The sequence below is a fragment of the Spermophilus citellus genome, assembly GCF_964194105.1.
Source record: "Spermophilus citellus genome assembly, chromosome: 2".
Lineage (NCBI taxonomy): Eukaryota > Metazoa > Chordata > Mammalia > Rodentia > Sciuridae > Spermophilus > Spermophilus citellus.
Genome location: NC_138183.1, coordinates 54,550,397 through 54,572,464, shown reverse-complemented (window position 1 = coordinate 54,572,464; position 22,068 = coordinate 54,550,397). Strand labels below are relative to the sequence as shown.

Here is a 22,068-nt window from a genome sequence, read left to right as displayed (position 1 = left end):
AGATGTATCTAAGGCAGTTTTGCTAAGGGGTGTGAAAAAACACTTAAGTCTAAAATCTATTCCCTCATCCTCAAGGAGTTTACGATAGCGCTGGAGAGATTAGCCGTGTAACTAACACTCCTGGGCGGTCAATGAAACATGACAAATGAGTTGGCAGAGGCCTTGAAAGAAGAGAAATTCATAGTTAAAGATCATTTGGGGCTGCAAGCTTGTCAAGGAAGGCTTTAAAAGGCAGGATGAGAGCTAGGCCTTAAACGGAGGATACGGTTTGCGGAGGACAGGAAATCCAGGCATCCCTAGCAAAGGACTCAGGCTGGGTACTAACCAGACTAGCCCCTCCGGTCACCGCGCATGCGCAGCCCCACGCTCGCGGGCCGCGGGAAGCCTGCCAAGACCCCGCGCGCCTAGGCGGGAAAAGACACGCGCATGCGCAGATCAGCGCTCCGGGCTCGTCAGGATGGGGAAGGGGAGGTGGAGTTTCCAAGTGGGAACTTGACCCGTTTCCATTAGCGGTCATGGCGGCGCGCTCTCCGTCCTCACCGCTCCCTCCCCCCTCGGCGCGACCGATGGGCCCCCGGTCCCCACGTATTGGGCGGGGAGCTGAGGTCCACACGGTGCGCAGCGAAGCCTCGGGGCTTGCCAGCACAGTGCGGGAGGTCGTCGTGGATAAAAATGACATACTCTGGCGGGGCGAAGAAGGGTCTGGGGCACCGCGAGGGCCCGCGGGGGCTGCTCCGGCTCATGCTCCCCTCCTCAGCGAGCCCGTGGGGTCCAGGCGGCTAGAGGGCATCTCGGTAGAGGAGGCGAAGATGACCCGGACGCAGCTACTGGAGGAAGAGTTGAGCTGCCTAAAGGAGGAGCTGGCATTGTGTCAGGTATCTAGGACCTCCGCCGGCCTTTCCCTCCACAGCCCGGCCCGGGAGACGCGATTTTCCGCCCGGCCTTGGGCTGTGTCGCTCCGCGGATTGGGGACCTCCCGGTCCCTCCCGTGACGCCGCCTACCGGCTCCTACTGCCTTCTTGGCCTGGGGCTTGAGGGACCCGGGCTCCTGCTCTAATGCGGTCACCCGCCAGGCAGGGCTCGCCTTCGCACCCGGGTTTGGTTTGGTCACTTGGATACATCCAAAAGGCGCATCGCACCCCTTTCCGCCTTCCTCCCCGAAGTTCAAGTTCCGGTTGTGGTTGGTGTTTGCAGCGGTACCTGATCCCACGAGTGGAGTGCAGCCCGCAAGTTGAACAGAAAAGCTTAAACACTTATGTTAAAATAAAATCCGCCAAAGAAATAGCTTGTTTTCAATTTCCAGACCCCTGCTGTTGTACTTACAGGGTCAGACTTGTAAACACAGACTCATAATCTTAAGGAAGTCTTGGGCTGGGAACTTTTACACACAATGGATGATGCTTGAGACTATTTATTAGCCAACTACAGTAATTCCATAGTTCCCATAATCCAGGAGTGAGAAATCTCATTTTCTTCTGATCTCGCTAGTGAAAAGCATTTGCTAAGTCAGTTGCACTAAAACAACTTCTTATTTGTAGAGTTTGTGTGTACTAAGGATGATCAGCCCCACGTACATAGACTTAATTTTCCTTTAGTTTTGCCTGCTTATCACTATCTCTTCCCGGATTTTACCCGAACCTTCCCACAGGGTTAGATTAAATGTTGGGAACTCAATAATAGGTCTTTAAATTCCTGTCTTCAAGATAGATACCAATTAGAAATTGTTCAACACCAAGGTAACTTTGTGAACAGTTTTATCAGTTTAGATTAATAAAACAGTTCATGAAATTGATTCTCTCGTAGTTTGTTCTGTTGAATTTTTTTGTTGTTGTTGCTTTTGTAGGCCCTTGCTGAGTCAAGCTTAAGTATGTCTTTGATTAAATAAATTGAGGAGGTGTTATGTACCTATTCTTCACTGGTTAAGGGGGCAAAAGGATGAATAAAAGACACCAAAGGCTATCTATCTGTCTGCCTATCTATCTAAAATTCTACACACACACACACACACACACACACACACACACACACACCTCAACTTTGGGGAGTTTAGGAATGTGAGCTCATGATAAAGGTCTTTGTTAAAAGTCATAATTTAAGACACAGTTTTCTGCCCTTTCCTTATGCCGTTCCATAATTAGGGTCTTAGCTGGCTAAGGAAATAAGTTATTTACTTTTTATAATTAAATCAGGAAGTCAGTGTGGAAAACAGCCTGATGAACCCTTTCCCTAAACCCATTCATTATTAGATTCTTTTAAAATGTGGCTCCCAATATGGCATTGGCCTTTTTGACCTTGGACATACCTGGACTAGGAAGATTATTGCATTACTATAGGCAGGGGTAAGAATATAGATATGGTCGTAATTAGCTTAGAATGATGATCCTTTTGATTCTATCATATACTGTTAGATGATGATAAGCATTCCAATAATGTGAAATGAAATTGGCATTATCCCACACCATAAAACTGTAGTCAAAACAGACTCTTAATATAATTGAACTCCCAATTTTTTTGTAAAGAAGTATTTCAATGATTTAAACTCACTTTTAGATATTTTTATTCTTTCACTTATTTATTCAGGTGGAAATAACAGTACCTGAGAATGTATAATATTAAAACTGCTAGAAATTTTAACCTAAAGTTCATTTTATATCACTTAGTAACATATATACACATTTAATTTCAGAAAGAATATTTATGATAAAGGTTTGTTATTAACTCTGATATTTTCTATTTTAAAAGATAGTGTTCAGATCTAAATTAATTCCATGTCCTTATAATGGGTCAAACATCCTGTTTGGGGAAAAGAACCCTGTTTGATCAATAAATGATCATACATAGTAGCTTCTGTTAGGTTAGTTCCTTTCCCATACACATTTAATTTATGGGAATCAGTTATGTGTGATTGGTGGGAAAAGTTTGATTCCAGGTACCATTTCACTCCATTGGAATGCCTCAGAGTAGAAAATAAGCACTTCTTTTAATGTGAGCATCTTATCTCACTATAGGTAATTTTATTATTTAAACATTTTTTCCTATGACTGCCACATTAGCAAGCAAACTACATATAATGCTTAGCTGAAGAAAAGGTGGTTGATTTCAGTGTGAAAAGCTGTCTGTATTGTGCTTACTGAGGATTGTAGTTTAGCTTCCAAATACAGCTTTTGTCCAAGGAATTTTTCAAGGGTGTTCCAAAAGGTGATTCTGAGTCCATGAAATTTTGCCCTTTTTTGTGTGTGTGTGTGGATTTAAAGCCTAACTCTATTATATTCTTAATTTTGATTATATCTTTCAAGAATGTATTGTTTGTGACAAAAGAAGCTGGAGATATGAATATATGCGTGTTTATCAAAATTTATAGAATACCAGGTGAGGAAAAGTAATGTTATATAGTGTTCATAAAGCTTATTTTCTGTTTTAGTAGGAACCAAAATATTTACTAAACCTACAGAGCAATTTCAGATAAAACATTTAGGACATTTAAATTACCAAATTTAATGATGAAAATAACTTTGGAAGTACATGATATTGGAAGTAAGAGTGTATGATCAGAGAACTAGTTCCCTTATATTTTATGTTGGAAACCTTGTCAAGTCATTCAAAAAGAAAAAAATAAATTTGAGTATGTATTGTGGAATTAGATTCCTCCTCATTGTTAGTGGCTATATTCTAATAGGTGAACTTTTTGTGAAGTTATTTTTCATAATGATAATTTGCTGAGTGGCTACTTTGTGTCATATTTGCAAACAAATTCCTTCCATGGTTTCCTTGAGTTCTGATGGGCAAATTATTTGTTTAAATGTAGGAAATAGTTTTTGAAGGTTTGGTGAATTCATTCCTCAATTAGAGGCAAATTAAAGGCCTAATATATTTCCAAAATGAATCTATGTGTTGGGAGAGTAGGTACCCACTTCAAAAGGGGAAGTTTTGGGTGTTTAATATATTTCCAAAATGAATCTATGTGTTGGGAGAGTAGGTGCCCACTTCAAAAGGGGAAGTTTTGGGTGTTTGTGTTTATATTGACGGTGTCTATTTCCATACAAGCTGATAAGTAAAAGGCAAAAACCAATCTACCTCTAAGGAAATTTAGAATTAAGTCATCTATCATTGAGTCAGCTGTTTCATAAGCTAGGGGCTGTTTAATAAACTTTATGAGAAGGATTAAGAATTTTTAAGTATTTGATTGTGTTTGGAAGTTCTGTACAGAAAACAAATAATGTTGTTATGAGTGATTTTAAAGGCTTTTAATTGAAAAAAAATTAAAAAAATATCTTTTAAGTGTCTGAAATAGGGAAAATACAAAGAATGCGATTGGCAATAGTTTCCTTGTTTATATATTTTTTGGAACAGTTTGGAAATTAGTTCTATGGTATTTTTTTTGGAGTGGTTAACTTTTTCTATATGAGAAGGATCTTTTTAATAATTAAAGGGATAATCCACATTAAATTTAATATGACATTCAAATAATTAAAACAAAATTCTTGGGCTGGGGTTGTGGCTCAATGACAGAGCACTCGGCTCGATCCTCAGCCCACATAAAAATAAATAAATAAAATAAAGGTATTGAGTCCAACTACAACTAAAAAATAAATACAAAAAAACCCCACAAAATTCTTTTTTTATTGATTATTTAAAGCATTACATAGCTCATGATATATCATCTTTCATACATTTGACTCAAGTTGTGTTTTGAACTACCATTTTCACCCCAAATACAGATTGCAGAATCACATCTGTTACATATTCACATTTTTACATAATGCCATATTAGTGACTGTTGTATTCTGCTACCTTTCCTATCCCCTACTATCCCCCCTCCCCTCCCCTCCCCTCCCATCTTCCCTCTCTACCTCCCCTGCTGTTGTTCAATTCTCTCCCTTTTTTTCCCTCCCCCTTGCCCCTCATGACCTCTTATAATTCTATGTATCATTGAAGGTCTCCTACTATTTCCATGTGCTTTCCCTTCTCTCTCCGTTTCTCTCCCCCCATTCGTCTTTGTTTACTGTAGTCTTTTCCTCATCCTCTTCCTTCCTGTTCTGTTCTTAGTTGTTCTCTTTATATCAAAGCAGACATTTGGCATTTGTTTTTTAGGGCTTGGCTAGCTTCGCTTAGCATAATCTGCTCTAATGCCATCCATTTCCCTGCAAATTCTATGATTTTGTCATTTCTTAGTGCTGCATAATACTCCATTGTGTATAGATGCCACATTTTTTTGTCCATTCATCTATTGAGGGGCATCTAGGTTGGTTCCACAGTCTAGCTATTGTGAATTGTGCCGCTATAATCATTGATGCAGCCGTATCCCTATAGAGCGCTTTTTTAAGGTCCTCAGGGAATAGTCCGAGAAGTGCGATAGCTGGGTCAAATGGTGGATCCATTCCCAGCTTTCCCAGGAATCTCCATACTGCTTTCCAAATTGGCCTCACCATTTTGCAGCCCCACCAGCAGTGTACAAGTGTACCCTTTTCCCCACATCCCCACCAACACTTATTGTTGTTTGACTTCATAATGGCTGCCAATCTTACTGGAGTGAGATGGTATCTTAGGGTGGTTTTGATTTGCATTTCTCTGGTTGCTAGAGATGGTGAGCATTTTTTCATGTACTTGTTGATTGATTGTATGTCCTCCTCTGAGAAGTGTCTGTTCAGGTCCTTGGCCCATTTGTTGATTGGGTTATTTGTTATCTTATTGTTTAATTTTTTAAGTTCTTTGTACATTCTGGATATTAGGGCTCTATCTGAGGTGTGGGGGGTAAAAATTTGTTCCCAGGATGTAGGCTCTCTATTTACCTCTTTTATTGTTTCTCTTGCTGAGAAAAAACTTTTTAGTTTAAGTAAGTCCCATTTGTTTATTCTTGTTATTAACTCTTGGGCTATGGGTGTCCTATTAAGGAATTTGGAGCCCGACCCCACAATATGTAGATCGTAGCCAACTTTTTCTTCTATCAGACGCAGTGTCTCTGATTTGATATCTAGCTCCCTGATCCATTTTGAGTTAATTTTTGTGGCTGGCGAGAGAAAGGGATTCAATTTCATTTTGTTGCATATGGATTTCCAATTTTCCCAGCACCATTTGTTGAAGATGCTATCCTTCCTCCATTGCATGCTTTTAGCCCCTTTATCAAATATAAGATAGTTGTAGCTTTGTGGATTAGTCTCTGTGTCTATTCTGTACCATTGGTCCACCTGCCTGTTTTGGTACCAGTACCATGCTGTTTTTGTTACTATTGCTTTGTAGTACAGTTTGACCTCTGGTATCGCTATACCTCCAGATTCACACTTCCTGCTTAGAATTGCTTTTGCTATTCTGGGTCTTTTGTTTTTCCATATGAATTTCATGATTGCTTTGTCTATTTCTACAAGAAATGCCGTTGGGATTTTGATTGGCATTGCATTAAACCTGTAGAGAACTTTGGGTAATATCGCCATTTTGATGATGTTAGTTCTGCCTATCCATGAACAGGGTACATTTTTCCATCTTCTGAGATCTTCTATCTCTCTCTTTAGGGTTCTGTAGTTTTCATTGTATAAATCTTTCACCTCTTTTGTTAGGTTGATTCCCAAGTATCTTATTTTCTTTGAGGATATTGTGAATGGAGTGGTTTTCCTTATTTCCATTTCAGAAGTTTTGTTGCTGATATACAGGAATGCCTTTGATTTATGCGTATTGATTTTATAACCTGCCACTTTGCTGAATTCATTTATTAACTCTAGCAGCTTCTTTGTAGACTCTTTTGGGTCTGTTAAGTACATTATCATGTCATCCGCAAATAGCGATAATTTAATTTCTTCTTTTCCTATTTTTATGCCTTTAATTTCTTTTGTCTGTCTAATTGCTCTGGCTAGTACTTCGAGAACTAAATTGAATAGAAGTGGTGATAGAGGGCATCCCTGTCTTGTTCCAGATTTTAGAGGGAATGCCTTCAGTTTTTCTCCGTTTAGGATGATGCTAGCCTGAGGTTTAGCATATATAGCTTTTACAATGTTGAGGTAAGTTCCTGTTATCCCTAGTTTTTCTAGTGTTTTGAACATACAGGGATGCTGTACTTTGTCAAATGCTTTTTCTGCATCCATCGAGATGATCATATGGTTCTTGTCTTTAAGTCTATTGATGTGGTGAATAGCATTTATTGATTTCCGTATATTGAACCATCCTTGCATCCCAGGAATGAATCCTACTTGATCATGGTGCACAAGTTTTCTGATATGTTTTTGTATTCGATTCGCCAGAATTTTATTGAGGATTTTTGCATCCAAGTTCATTAGAGATATTGGTCTGTAGTTTTCTTTCTTTGAAGTATCTTTGTCTGGTTTTGGGATCAAAGTGATGTTGGCCTCATAGAATGAATTTGGAAGAGCTCCTTTTTTTTTTCTATTTCTTGAAATAGCTTGAAAAGTATTGGTATTAATTCTTCTTTGAAGGTTTTGTAGAACTCCGCTGTATACCCATCCGGTCCAGGGCTTTTCTTGGTTGGTAGTCTTTTGATGGCTTCTTCTATTTCTTCCTTTGTTATTGGTCTGTTTAAATTGTGTGTCTTCCTGTCTCAATCTGGGCAAATCATATGCCTTAAGAAATTTATCGATATCTTCACTATCTTCTATTTTATTGGAATATAGGGTTTCAAAATACTTTCTAATTATCTTCTGTATTTCTGTAGTGTCTGTTGTGATATTGCCTTTTTCATCCCGTATGTTAGTAATCTGAGTTCTCTCTCTTCTTCTTTTCGTTATCATGGCTAAGGGCTTGTCTATCTTATTTATTTTTTCAAAGAACCAACTTTATTTTTATCAATTTTTTCAATGGTTTCTTTTGTTTCAATTTCATTGATTTCTGCTCTAATTTTAATTATTTCTTGTCTTCTACTACATTTGCTGTTGTTTTGCTCTTCCTTTTCTAGGTTTTTGAGGTTTTGTGTGAGTTCATTTATTTGTTGGTTTTTTCTTTTTTTGAGGTAAGAACTCCAAGAAATGATTTCCCTCTTAAAACTGCTTTCATTGTGACCCATAGATTCCGGTATGTTGTGTCTGTACTATCATTTGACTCTAAGAATTTTTTCATCTCCTCCTTTATGTCTTCTATAACCCATTGATCATTCAATAACATATTGTTCATTTTCCATGTGATGTAGGATTTTTTCCTTCCTTCTTTTATCATTGATTTCCAATTTCATTCCATTATGATCAGATATGGTGCATGGTATTATCTCCACGCCTTTATATTTACTAAGAGTTGCCTTATGGCATAATATATGGTCTATCTTTGAGTAGGATCCATGTGCTGCTGAGAAGAACATGTATCCACTTGATGATGGTTGATATATTCTATATATGTCGGTTAAGTCTAGGTTATTGATTGTGCTGTTGAGTTCTATAGTTTATTCAGTTTTTGTCTAGAGGATCTGTCTAATGGCGAGAGCGGTGTGTTGAAGTCACCCATAAGTATTGTGTTGTAGTCTATTTGACTCTTGAACTTGAGGAGAGTTTGTTTTATGAACGTTGCAGCTCCATTGTTTGGTGCATACAAATTGATGATTGTTATATCTTGTTGGTGGATGGTTCCTTTTAACAGTATATAGTGTCCTTCTTTATCCTTCTTGATTAACTTAGGTTTGAAGTTGATTTTATTCGATATGAGTATGGCCACTCCTGCTTGCTTCCGAGGGCCATGTGAGTGGTATGATTTTTCCCAACCTTTTACCTTCAGCCTGTGTATGTCTTTTCCTATCATATGAGTCTCCTGAAGGCAGCATATTGTTGGATTTGTTTTTTTGATCCAGGTTACTAGCCTATGTCTCTTGATTGGTGAGTTTAGGCCATTAACATTTAAGGTTACAATTGAGATATGATTTGTACTTCCAGTCATGCTTCTTTATTTATTTATTTTAGTTTGGCTAGTTTTGCTTTTTGGTTATTTTCCTCCCCCTTTACTGAGATACCTCCTGCTGTTAGTTTTGGGCACTATTTTTCAATTCCTCTTCTTGTAGTGTTTTGTTCAAAATGCTTTGCAGAGCTGGTTTTCTTGCTGCAAATTCTTTTAGCTTTTGTTTATCATGAAAGATTTTAATTTCATTGTCAAATTTGAAGCTCAATTTTGCTGGATATAGTATTCTTGGTTGGAATCCATTATTTTTCAGCGTTTGAAATACATTATTCCAGGATCTTCCCGCTTTCAAAGTTTGTGATGAGAAATCGGTTGTTAACCTAATTGGTTTACCCCTGAATGTAATCTGCCTCTTTTCTCTCGTAGCTTTTAGTATTCTCTCCTTGTTCTGTACGTTGGCTATCTTCATAATTATATGTCTTGGAGTTGGTCTATTATGGTTTTGAATGTTTGGGGTCCTGTAGGCTTCCAGGATTTGGCAATCCATTCCATTTTTCATCTCTGGGAAGTTTTCTAGAATTATTTCATTTAATATGCTGTCCATTTTTTTGGTTTGAATTTCTGTGCCTTCTTCTATCCCTATGACTCTCAGATTTGGTTTTTTTATGACATCCCATCTCTTGAATAGATTGCTTGTGGGATTTAAGCATCTTTTCTGTGTTGACTATATTCTTTTCAAGTTGATAAACCTTGTCTTCATTATCTGATGTTCTTACTTCTACTTGATCAAGTCTATTTGTAATATTCTCGTTTGAGTTTTTCATTTGGTTTATAGTTTCCTGCAATTCTAGGATTATTGTTTGATTTTCTTTTAAGATCTCTATATCCTGGTAGAGCTCGTTCTTTGCCATTTTAATTTGTTTGTTTAATTCATTTTCAAAATATACTTTTATTTCTTGGACTTGCTGTCTCATGTCTTCTCTAATATTCCTTTCCATTCGAGTTAGGTGTGCCTTGAGTTCTTTCCCTATCCCTGTTTCTGATGTTTCTATGTCCTCTTGTAGAATTGAGATGTCTTGCATTGTTTGTAATCCTTTTTTCCCTTGTTTTCTCATGTTGTCCACGTTACTTTCCAGCTCTATTTGATTGTCGTGTTTCTGCTCTCTTCTATAGATTTGTTTTGTTTCTGTATTACTCTGATGTCTCTCCTTTGTGTTGTTAAACTATGCCTGCTAACGTGGATTCCGCTGGGAAGGAATTCTGACGTCCGAGCTCCAGTGACGACACTACTCTACTATGACGGGCCCCAGTCTCCTTGCCGGGGTGTCCTAATGGGGGGGTGTGACTGGACTGTCTCTGTTTGGTTTCTGCTCCCGGTTGTGGCAGGCGGGCGGTCTCCAGCCACCCAGTATCACAGGCTGCGGGCAGGTGATCAGTCGCCAGCGGGCAGGCGTTCTCCTACCGCCCAGTTACGCGGGCAGTGGGTGAACTGTCGCCGGCGGGTCTGCAGTTTACAGCCGCCCAGTCGCGAGGGCCTTGCCTCTAGTCCCCTGGTTTCTCCTGCTAGTCTTGGTTTCTCCTGCTAGACCAGATTTCCTGGTTTCTCCTGCTAGACCAGATTTCCCCTGAGTGATGGTTCTCGGTAGTTCAAACTGTACTCTTGGCCTGCCGTTTGTTGGGTGTGGAGGGTGGCTATTGGGAACCCCGGCACTCTATTGTTTTGTTTCCCTTGTGGGGGATAGAACTGTACCGCTTCCTTCCCCGTCTGAAATCCCGAACTCAGCCCGGGGGTCATTGCGGGCTTGGCTGGCGGGATTCCACTGTGTTGTGGCAGCCACTTATCTCCCTGCTTACTAGTTAGTCCCTTCTCTGCGGTGCCATACCTTCTGTAGCCGCGGGGCAGGCCGCGCGAATCAGATAGCCTGGATCTCCAGGGTCACACAGTTGGCTTTTGGGATCCCCGGCACTCTATGGTTTTGATTTTTTCTGCTTGCCCCTCCCCCAGCGCTGGCTAGACAGGTTTTGTTTTGGCTGCTGATGGGAGGGGGGGTTGAAGGTCAGGTGCCTCTATTTTCCCCTTAGTCTTTATGCAGGCTCACTGTGATACTCCGTCCCCCGGAAAGGATGGGAGAGATTTTATGCGAAATCCCCCTATGTATGGGGGCTGAGCTGAGTGACATACACCTGTTTTGTTGTTGCAATCTGTCGGAGAGTGGCGGTGGATACTTCAGCTCTCCAAGATGGTGGCCGCTGATTGCCTTAGTGGAGTGACCCTTGTGGGGGATGGGACTATACCGCTTCCTTCCCCGTCTGAAATTCCGAACTCAGCCCGGGGGTCAGTGCGGGCTTGGCTGGCGGGATTCCACCATGTTGTCGCAGCCACTTATCTCCCTGCTTACTAGTTAGTCCCTTCTCTGCGGCGCCTCGCCTTCTCTAGCCGCGGGGCAGGCCGCGCGAATCAGACAGCCTGGATCTCCAGGGTCACACAGTTGGCTTTTGGGATCCCCGGCACTCTATGGTTTTGATTTTTTCTGCTTGCCCCTCCCCCAGCGCTCCTGCAATCCATTTTTAACATTTTTAAATTTCAGTGCTGGGAATTGAATTTAGGGACTTGTCCATGCTAGGCAAGCACTCTGTTGCGCTATACCTCTGGCCCTTCATTTGTAGCATTTTATTATTCGTCAAAAGTCTTACTTTGGTTTTCAAATTAGCAGACATGATGGCTATACTTAATAATAATGTATTACATGCTTGAAAATTGGTTAAGAGAATAGATTTTAATCTTTTTTACCACCAAAGAAGCTTACATGAAATAATGGATGTTAATTATTTTGATTTGGCCATTTTACAACATATATGAAAATATCATATAACCATAAATATAAGCCATTTTGTCAATTAAGAAAATAAATTTACCAACCCTCTTCCCCCACAAATTCTAGAAGGCTGAGCAAATATATTTATAATCTAGGAGAAGACAAGACATTTCTAACTAGTACCTAAAATCCATAAGCCACCAGGGGAAAGATGTATAAATTTGAATATATGAAATTAATAACTACTGTTTTTCAAGAAAATTCCCATTGTAAGTAAGTTAAATAAGCAAGAGCAGTCTGGAAAAAAGTATTTATAACCCACTTGGCAGGCATAAACCTAATTTTATAATGTCCTCTAAGTTTCAATAGCATCTCTTATATTTCATTGGCAGAACTTGGGCACATAGCCATAAGACAAGAAAGGCCAGTGTGAGATAGTTGGCCAGCAAAGTACCAAAATGGTTTCTGTAACTAAAAGAAGAGAATGGATAATGGAGAAACATATTAATTCAGGTATCTGCCACATAATCAAACAAATACAGGATTATTAAATGAAATATGCCATGAAAAAAGAAGGACAAAGGGTAAGGGGTTGCAGAGACTTGTGAGTCTTGATAGCTTTTATAAATATGGTAGTCAAGGAAGACTTCCCTTAAGGCAGTGATATTTAAGCAAAGACTTGAATGAAGTGAAGGAGTAATCTATATAAAAATCTGGTAAGTAGTACATTATGTGCAAAGACCCTACTGCAAGTAGAGTAACAAAGTCATTGTGAACAAAGGGGAGAGTGAAAGATGAGGCTAAAGAGCTATGTGTGAGGATGATGTGGGGTTTTTAGGTTTGGTAAAGAGTTTGGATTATCTTCTAATGGGAACCAATTGGAGAGTTTTGAATTGTAAGGGTAAGAACCATTGTAGAGAGCTAAGAAAGAAATGGTGTTGATTTTGATGAGGGACATGGTAGTAGAAATGGTGAGGGTGATTGGAATTGGGATGTATTTTTTTAGTGCCATATACTGATGGTTTGGATATAAAGTATGAATAAAAGAGCAATCAAGATTGCTTTCTGCATTTTAAGTTTTTGAATTAATGAGTAGATGATGATGATGCCATTTTCTGAGATGCAGTGGGCAGATTTGTAAGAGGGTAAAAAATCAAGAATGTTTTTGGACAAATTAAATTTAAGATGCCTATTAGGCATTCAAGAGAATCATCAGGTAGCCAGTTGGAGCTATAAGTGTGGACATAAGAGTACAGGGGACAGTTAGAAAGATAAGTCTTAGTGAAGAGTTTGTATGTAAAACCATGAGACTGACATGAGGTCTACATGGGTAGTAGCTTTGAACATATTAATGTGAGGATTTTTCAGAAAATATTGATGCTTGAATCTTACTTGAGACCAATAAATCAGAATTTCTAGATTGTCACTATTTTTTAAAAGGTCCTCAAAATTGATTTCTAACTGTCTACTAGAATTAATAACAATTGACTTTTGTGATAAGGATTGAAACTTTCAGTTGTCCATTTGATTTGATAGTATCTTGAATAATAATTTTATCACATGGGGAGAGAACTCTTTTGGAAGATACTGTAGAGTGAAAAGGAGGTGCGGTAGTAGAGATAGTCTTAAATTATCTTGCTGAAAAGGGGAGCTGAAAACTGGTGTAGTAGTTGCAGGGCAATTTTAAAGTAAATTTGCCTTGACATTTAGTATTTCAGTATTTGCATCCCAAAATGCAAGTGATAGAAGTATTAAAAGTGAATATGGGTTACCAATATAAGACATTAAAATAAAGCTTTCCTGCCATTCTTTCAAATAATTCACTGACATAGAACCTAGGGATCAAGGAATATGTTTTTTGTTTTTAAATTTAATGTAATGTTTTATCTGATGACTATATAAAGCAATGCACTTAAAATACCTTTTTTTTTCTTCTTTTTTTTCCTTTAAGGCTGATAAAGAATTTGTATGGTCATTGTGGAAACGCCTCCAGGAAAAAAATCCAGATCTCACACAGGCTGTCAGTTTAGTTGTGGAAAGGTGAGTTCCCAAATTAATTTTTCATGAGTATTTGGATTGTTGAATTTGTTTCATTATAATATACTAGCTTTTTGTTGCTGTGACAAATACGTTCCTAGTAGTCCATTCTGCTGTCAGTGGATTAACCCACTGATGAAGTCAATGCCCTTATGTTCCAACCACTTCTCAAGAGCCCCACTGCTGAACATTTCTCCACTGGAGTCTAAGCCTTCAACACATGAGCCTTTAGAGGACATTCTAGATCCAAACTACAACAATTTCTCTTCAGTGTTAAACTTAAAACTTGTCATGAATGCCCTGAAGAGATTATTGATTTCCAAACAAATGTGGAACAGAGTATTACAATTATTGGATTTATTACAACAAGGGCCAATTCACCAAGTACAGACAGGGCTTAATTTCCTGTTTATATTCTGACATATTTGGGGAATTTTCAGGTAAGAGAAAACTATTACTTATATACTATGTGTGTGTGGATATTTGTGTGTGTGCATTTGTATTGAGCTATTATAGCACAATTGAAAAAATTGAAGAAGTTCCTGCTATTTGACTTCTTACTCCATAGACTGTCCCTGTGGACTTCCTAGACCTGATTCAGTTTTCCCCTAAGATAACTGCAGTATATACTTGAAAGCCTGGGATGACCTTGCCAGAGTAGAGTAAGTATTCTGGAATAGGTTGAGAGATTTTACTTATACTTGTATTACTCTGTAGGGGATGCCCAGTCATTTAACTATAGATTATTGGGCCTCTCTTTGGTCATTAGAAATAGTCTAGTGTTGCTGGATAATACTTATCAAACATTTGGTATACAGTAATCCCATGACACTTAGAACAGCACTTAAAACACTTGCTTTCCTATTAAGTGAATTTCATTATATTTCCTAAATGAGAAGCTAAACATATGGATGCCTTTATCTTTTCTTTTCCCTTTTTTCTTTATTGGAATCATGATCATAAAATCTGAACATCATTTTTGATAACTTGAACTGTATTTACTTTTGGAGTCTCTGGCACTGGGATTATTCCTACTGGCTGGAATTTGACTTGTTAAAATCTGTGATGCATACTTAACTATGTCCTATTTTAGTATCCTTGACTGTTGTAGACTCTTAAAATGTGTAATCAGTTTCTCCTCATGTTGCTGATATGCTAATTTATCAACCAGGTTTCTCCTTTTGATGATCAGAATTAAGTCCTTTGTTCAAACACTGGTTGTTACTTCTTCAATCATCTTGAGATGATATGTGATCTGTCTCCCTTTATTTTTTAATTTGAAGCAGACTAAGCTTTCTAGGGAAGGTCTTGGGACTTCAGTTGTCATTTCTGTGATTCTTCTTCCTTCTCTCCTTTTATTTGTGAGTTTATTTCAACCTTTTAAAAACTGTCCATAATTCGTACTTTCTACTTGGTTGAGGAGAAGCAAATATTAAAATATCATGAGGCCATTTTCCTCATCCTTTATAATTCCTTTTAATATTTATAATATACTTAATGTATGTTTTTATAAGAGTGTATATACAAAATTTGTATTTTATAAAAAAATACACATATTAGAGGCAGGTACTTAAAAGCCTTTCATGTATATTGAAATAACATGTATAACATGTTACACATGTATACACATGTATAACAGGATAACGTATATTGAAATTTTTGGAGATTACTGTTTTATAGCTATCATTTTCAAAATTCATTATACCCAAGGTATAATTGGACAATTTAACAAAATATAGCTTTGTCAGGCTTTCTCAGTCTACTTAATCACTATTGGTGGATGTAGCTCAGTGGTAGGGTGCTTGCCTAGCATGTTTCAGGCTCTTGATTTTTTAAATTGGAAACCTATAGTTGCATTTATAATTTTATGACTATGTAAATGTTTATTTTTTAGAGAACTGTGTAGTATGTTTGAATCCATTGAGAAATGAAAATTGTATGGTTCTCAATCTTTATCTTTCAAAAAATATTCTAAATATCAAAGTCAAGAAGATTATGGAAAGAACCTATTATCTGACCCAAAATAATTAATTACCTTTAATTACCCAAACAAAAGTCTTGATTTTTCTGGACAATATTTTTCAATATCTAATTTACCTTATTTGTACTTTCTTTTATAAAGACTGCCAATATTCTTTGTAAGACATTTGCCTAATGGGCTAAAGATATTTTTCCTTGGTTTTTTTGCCTTAAGGTGTGGATTTGGACCAGTTGCTTTCTAAACCTACTCTCAGCTGTCAGCCTAGGTTTTCTTTATTGTACACCTGCACTTACTCTGTAGTTTCTAGTGTCTTATATCTTCCTTTTCCTTTAGGTTGGATTATTTTTTCAAGTGTTTCCTCAAAAAGAATGTGCTGGTGGTATATTTTCTGACTTCTTATATGTCTCAAAATGTTCTTTTGCCTTTATGTTTGCTTGATACTTCAACTGAATACAAAATTTTATGTTCATGTAGTTTCCCTTGGATTTTTGAAAGCGTAGCTCTGTTATCTTATTTCAGTATAGCATTGTGCTACTGTTAGAAATACCAAGGTGCCACAAGAAATCAGACATGTGCTTGATAGTGGGTGAGTAAAGCAAACTTTTCCTCTTGCCAGAAGGGTGTCCTACTGGAATCTGGGTGGCAAGTGCACCTGGGTGGGCAGTCTGCCTGCTTATATTCCTAACACCTAATGGCAGTTCTGTCCTTTACTCTGATTGGAGGAGTTCAGGGTTATAATCTATGCAATTGACTAATTTTAAAATTGGGGTGGGTAAAAGGAAGGACTATAATTAAAATGGCTATAATTGTATCCAATTAAGGCTATATTCTGAAAATGGGCCACCAGACTTTCTATTTCTCACAAATCTCTGCTTTTTCTGTTTTATAACTTTTGGCTTCATTTTCATTGTAACCTTTGGTATTGCTATCCATTCTAGATATATTAACTTTTTGAGGTGGAAATTGCCCATGGTAAGGAATTTTCTGCTTTTTAGCAGTTCAGATCCCCATCCTGGTGATTAGGAGCACTTGGTAAGGTCCTTTCCAGATCACTTGAAGCTTGTATCCTTTTTAGGTCTTCATTAAAAATCAAGTCACCAGGCTAGAAGTGATGAATTGTAGACTCTAGATTCTGAGATTCCTCAGAGATCACTCTTGGGAATGTGTGAGAAGCCTCTTGACTCTTCTGTCAATGGTGCCATCTACTAGGATGGTTCAAAGTCTTGCTGACTGCATGCTGTTTCCCTTAGAAGCCCCAGAGACATTTCCTTCTCCTGTTACCCTTTTTGTTGCAGAATGTGCATTGGTTGTCTTCCTCTAGGGTCCTCTCAGTTCCCCTGATCAGGAGGTCAGTTGACTCACCAGAGTTGTAGAGCCCTTAAAGGGGTCCCATGATTCCCTGGGTCCTGACTGACTTTAGAGGGCAAGGGCCAAAATACTGGATACCTTTTCCTTGAACCTTTTACTTCCTTTTATTTGATTTCTAAGTTTTGGTTTTAAACATCTAGCAGGTGAGTTTTACCAGTAACTTTAATATCTGTAATTTTATAGTTATCCCTCCCATTTAACTGGGGTTAGTATTAGCACTCAAAGTCAGCTTATATCCTATTCTGCCCTATAGGTGATGGCCTATTATCTCAAATTAACTCAGATTCTTCTGTTAGAAGGAATACTTTTTTAAAACATAAACAGGCAAATGTTATGAAGGTCTATAAGGAAAATACTAAATGAAATATATCTATAAGACCAAAAACATATTCAGTTTGTTTAATAGTGTTGAACATAATTTCTATAATAATACTACATATTTGGTATCTATTTTGCCTCCACAAAGACACATAAATATATCAAGTCAGTTACATATGAGGCCCTGTACAAATTTTACTTTCTTTTAAAACTCTCTTATAATTTTACATAGCTTTAATAATTTACCCAAACCTTTACTTAATTTTGTATTACATCCCTTGGTTATTTTGAGATCACAGAACTCTTTATAACAAAAATCTATCTTTTGAACACAACTTTAAATACTCTTAAGTCTAGCCTACTTTGGAGCCATCCTAACATGGAGTAGGGTGTGAGTCAGAGACTTACCTCAGGTAAGGCAGGGCTGTTGACAACACAATACAACATTACATCTGAAATATAAGTCAAACAGAAACTAAGAGAGCTCTTAACTTTTTTGTAGAAAAAGTGGCAAAAAGTTTTTATGTTCTACATTGTGGAACATAAACAAACCAGGCTTTCATTACTTTTCAAAAATACATTTAAATTTCCATCCCAGTGTAAAGAGTAACACAAAATTTTATGTATAACTTATTGATGAAAAGTTATTTTTATCCAATTATAAAATATTAAATAACATACATAAATCTCAAACTAAACTTATTATTTCTATATAAGTCTGAAAGAGACTACTGCTATAGACAACTCTAGTTTCGAAAATAACAGCCTGGTAATGTATTCCTAAACTTTACATTTTAAAATACTTGTATATTTCATCCCAGGAGAGGGATCATACAGTCTGGCATATACCAAATCTGTGCCTTAATCTTTTCTCTCCTAGCTGACATTCAGGGGTTAGAGCCAATTTTGATCACATACATGATATAGACACAAGAACCCATGACATAGAATACACAGGTTAAAATAAAGCATGTCACAGATTTTTACAGAATGACTCAGACATGAAAAGGGCTTTTGCATTTGGGACCATTAAGAATAAAGTCTGCCAGCCATGTCGGATGCTGAAATCAAAGATTCAGATGGCCATTCATCCTGCATGGGGGCAGATATACTTCCACCATTATTAGTTTACTTACCTGCTGAGGACTTTTCAAAGGAAAAGAAGATTTGTATATATAGGATCTTTCCATTGTTCTTCCTTGTCCTTAGACCTGGAATTTTTTTTTAAAAAAAATATTTATTTATTTTTTAGTTATAGGTGGACATAATATCTTTATTTTATTTTTAAGTGGTGCTGAGGATCAAACCCAGTGCTTCATACATGCTAGGCGAGTGCTCTACCTCTGAGCCACAACCCCAACCCAAGACCTAGAATTTTTATTGACCATTTTCTTCTTGTAGCTTCCTATAAACACCGGTGTGTTCAATCCCCCTTAATGGGAATTTCTTACCCCCCTCTTTCCCCATCCTGTTCTCCTGAATGTGGTCTCATGTTTCTGAATAGAGGCTCATTCATACTCACACAACCTCTGGGATATTCCAACCACTAAGGGAATACTTCTCTCTTGAGCTTGAGAATAGATTTTCCTGCCTTCATTTGTACACAGGGTTTTGTGGTCACCAAGGGGCTTGCTTGCTCCCTTTCCCACAGTTGTCAGTTCATATCAACTAGGGTCCATTGCTGGTCCCAGGGATCGTGGTTTCCTCCCCTGTTTCAAGGTCACTGCACCAAGGCAGCAAGACATGTCTCCTCTAAGGAAGGGGGATTCCCATGAATCCTAGGCAATGTATGGAACACCATGTTGGGTCGAAATTATTTGAAGTACCAAGTGCAATAAGACCTGCTTGCAAGTGGGTGGGCAAAGCAAAAACTTTTACTTTAGCCAGAGTGGTGTGCTACTAGAACTGCTTTCAAGAGCACCTGGGCAGGCAGTGTGCCTGCTGCTTATTGGAGTTCAGGGTTATAATCTACACCATTGGCTAATTTTAAAACTAGGGTGGGCAAAGGGAAGGTCTGTGATTTAAATGGTTACAACTATATCCAATTAAGCCTGTATTCTAAAAATGGACTGTTGGACTTTCTAGTTCTTACACTACAAACGATCCCAGTGCCAGTGTGATTCTTGTTTGTTTCTAGATATTCACTTGAGTCTTTCAGGATTATCTCTTTATGTGTAATATTGTGAAATTTCAATATTATCTGTTTATTTTAATCTCTAAAAAATCTGTTTCAGCTTTTTGTAGGACTTTTTAATCTCAAAACTCAAGATTTTAATTGAGAAAATATTCTTTTATTAATTTTTTTATTTTTGGCATTGTTTTCTTTTGACACTCATCAGAGGTTGAAACTTCTAGCATTAGCTTCCTTTATCTTTTTTCTCCAGTTCTATCCTGATTGGTCTTTTTACTTCATCTTCCATTATAAAGTGAATTTTTTTTTCTATTTGCTTTATGCTGTGGTCTGAATGTTCGTATCCCACCCAAAATTCATGGTGAATGGCCATATTATCCTGATTGTTTGCATGCCTTATAAGTTTTTCTTGGAAAGTGGACATTTTAGATTTTATATTATAACAAATCTGGTTACAATTCTTCTCCCCCATCCCTGGGCCTGTTATTGTTATTTCCAGTGTAATCTATTTTAAATGGACTATTCAGTTTTTCTGATTGTAATGTTTAAGTTCTTTCTGTTTTTTTTTTATCATATTCATTTTTAAGGGTAATTTCTATTTGTCTTTCCTAGTCTTTCCCATTGATGTTGATGATTTTCTTTAAATGTATGACAATCTTTTATTGACCTTTAATGTTTTTGTATAAAAGTCCATATTGCTTTATATATGTATGTTACTCATTTGAGTTTGCTTTGCATTTTGTTTATTGAGTATAGATAGTGTTACAGTCATTTATATTTATTACAGTTATTATACAGTCATTGCAGTCATTTCCATTTATTAATAGTAGTTGAGTTCTATGTCACTGCAAACACTGAAGTAGCAAATACTGAACCATTACCCCTGTAGGAAATACAAGGTTAGGTTCTTATGAGCATTCGGTCACAACAGTTTTGTGAATAGTTGAACATATAATCTTTTTTCATTTGTTTCACTTTAAAGATACCTTATTTGCTATTTATTGTTTATTCATTAACATTAATCTCTTTGCCCATAGCACTAGAACTTAGGCCTTACCAAACATCTCTAACAAACTCTTTTCTATCTAAGGTATATCACAACCTTCTTTCCCTTAGAAACAATAGACAGAAGTTCAGCACTACTCTTGATTATCCTTTTAAACAGTAAAATCATCAACAGAAAGTACAAATGTGTGTAAAATATGATATTAAGTAGGCCATGAAAAGGACCCTTATATTTACATTATGACAGCTAAAAAAAGAAGGCAGATTGTCACTATTTGACATCAACTGAGAACATGTGAATTGGATGGCTCAAATTTTTTGATACTCTGTGCACATTTGCAAAACTGTTGTGAATATTGACTTTGGTGTTAAGAAATAAATTTTAGTGTAGGCAAGTTCAGAAATTCTGAATCTGCAAATAAGAATTGATTATCTCTAAAAGAGTTTTCTTTCTAGCATAATGATGATAGTATTTTCATACTTAGAATTCTATAGTTAATTTCTGTTCTAATTAAATATCTAATTAAATATCTGTTCTAATTAAATATCTAATATTTTTAATTGCAGATTTCTTTGTCTCATACTTTAAAACATGTTTGTTTGTAGGAGGATCCAAACTCAGCCTACCTTTCTGAATGTATAGGGTCCTTTTCTTTCTTTTTTGTTTTTAGTATATCTCATGAGTTTTAACACCTTCATCTTTCCTTTTCTACTTTTCATTTGTCAAGTGACTATTTTCTAATATAGTATTCTCACTTATTTATTTTTTTACAAAAGTTTAAAAGTATTTTAAAGTGACTTCTCTATGGTTTACTGTATATAACTTACCAGAATAAGCCTCAGATTAAAAAAAATTATTAGTTTATTATAATTGTTTATTTGTACATGAATACAACATACTTTGGTCACTTTCATTACATAATCAGCTTCAACTTTATTGAAACTTAATTCTGGTATATATAGAAATATAGGTACTATATGAATCTATTCTCCTTCACCCTTTTTGTGGTTGCATTTTTGTTGTATATATTACATTTATTAATGTTACATATGCATTGTTTGAATTATTGCTTCATCATCTTTATTCATTTTCTTAGTACAGTACAGCTTTAGTTCTAACTATCTCTTTTGTGCTATAACTGGCAAATGTATTACGCACATTATCTTGATATATGTTATGAGCCAACTAGTGCATTATATACACATTTTATGAAATTACTTTTAAAATTAGTTAAGGGAAAAAAGGAGAAAAATATACATTTAAATTATCTTTTATTATAATTCCATGATTACCTTTACCAGTGATTTTTTTTTTTTTTGTATGGATGCAAAGTACTTTCCGAGGCAACTTTTTGAAGTTTATTTTTTCTTTTTAAATTTATTTCTCTTTTTTGATGTTCTCCATTGTGGCATTATCATCATACCTTCCTTTATTTCTTTTTATTTTTTAAATTTTAGTTGTAGATGGATACAATCTGTTATTTATTTTTATGTTGTACAGAGGCTCAAACTCAGTGCCTCATACATGCTAGGCAAGTGCTCAACCACTGAGCTATAACTCCAGCCCTTCCTTTATTTCTTTAAACATTTTT

The 22,068-nt window shown here is 36.8% G+C and overlaps 1 protein-coding gene across 4 annotated transcripts in view; it reads left to right on the top strand.

The window, feature by feature from the left end:
- Positions 1-385: 385 nt before the first annotated feature.
- CNTLN (centlein) overlaps positions 386-22,068 on the top strand; it is a 332,078-nt gene continuing 310,395 nt past the window's right edge. For 2 of the 4 annotated variants that reach the window (XM_081278288.1, XM_081278287.1), the window contains exons 1-2: positions 386-875; positions 13,588-13,676. In XM_081278288.1, the coding sequence (XP_081134414.1) occupies positions 516-875; positions 13,588-13,676 (449 nt within the window). In that variant the 5' untranslated portion in view covers positions 386-515. The remainder of the gene's footprint in view (positions 876-13,587; positions 13,677-22,068) is intronic. The other 2 variants (XM_081278289.1, XM_081278290.1) reach the window with 2 other exon arrangements.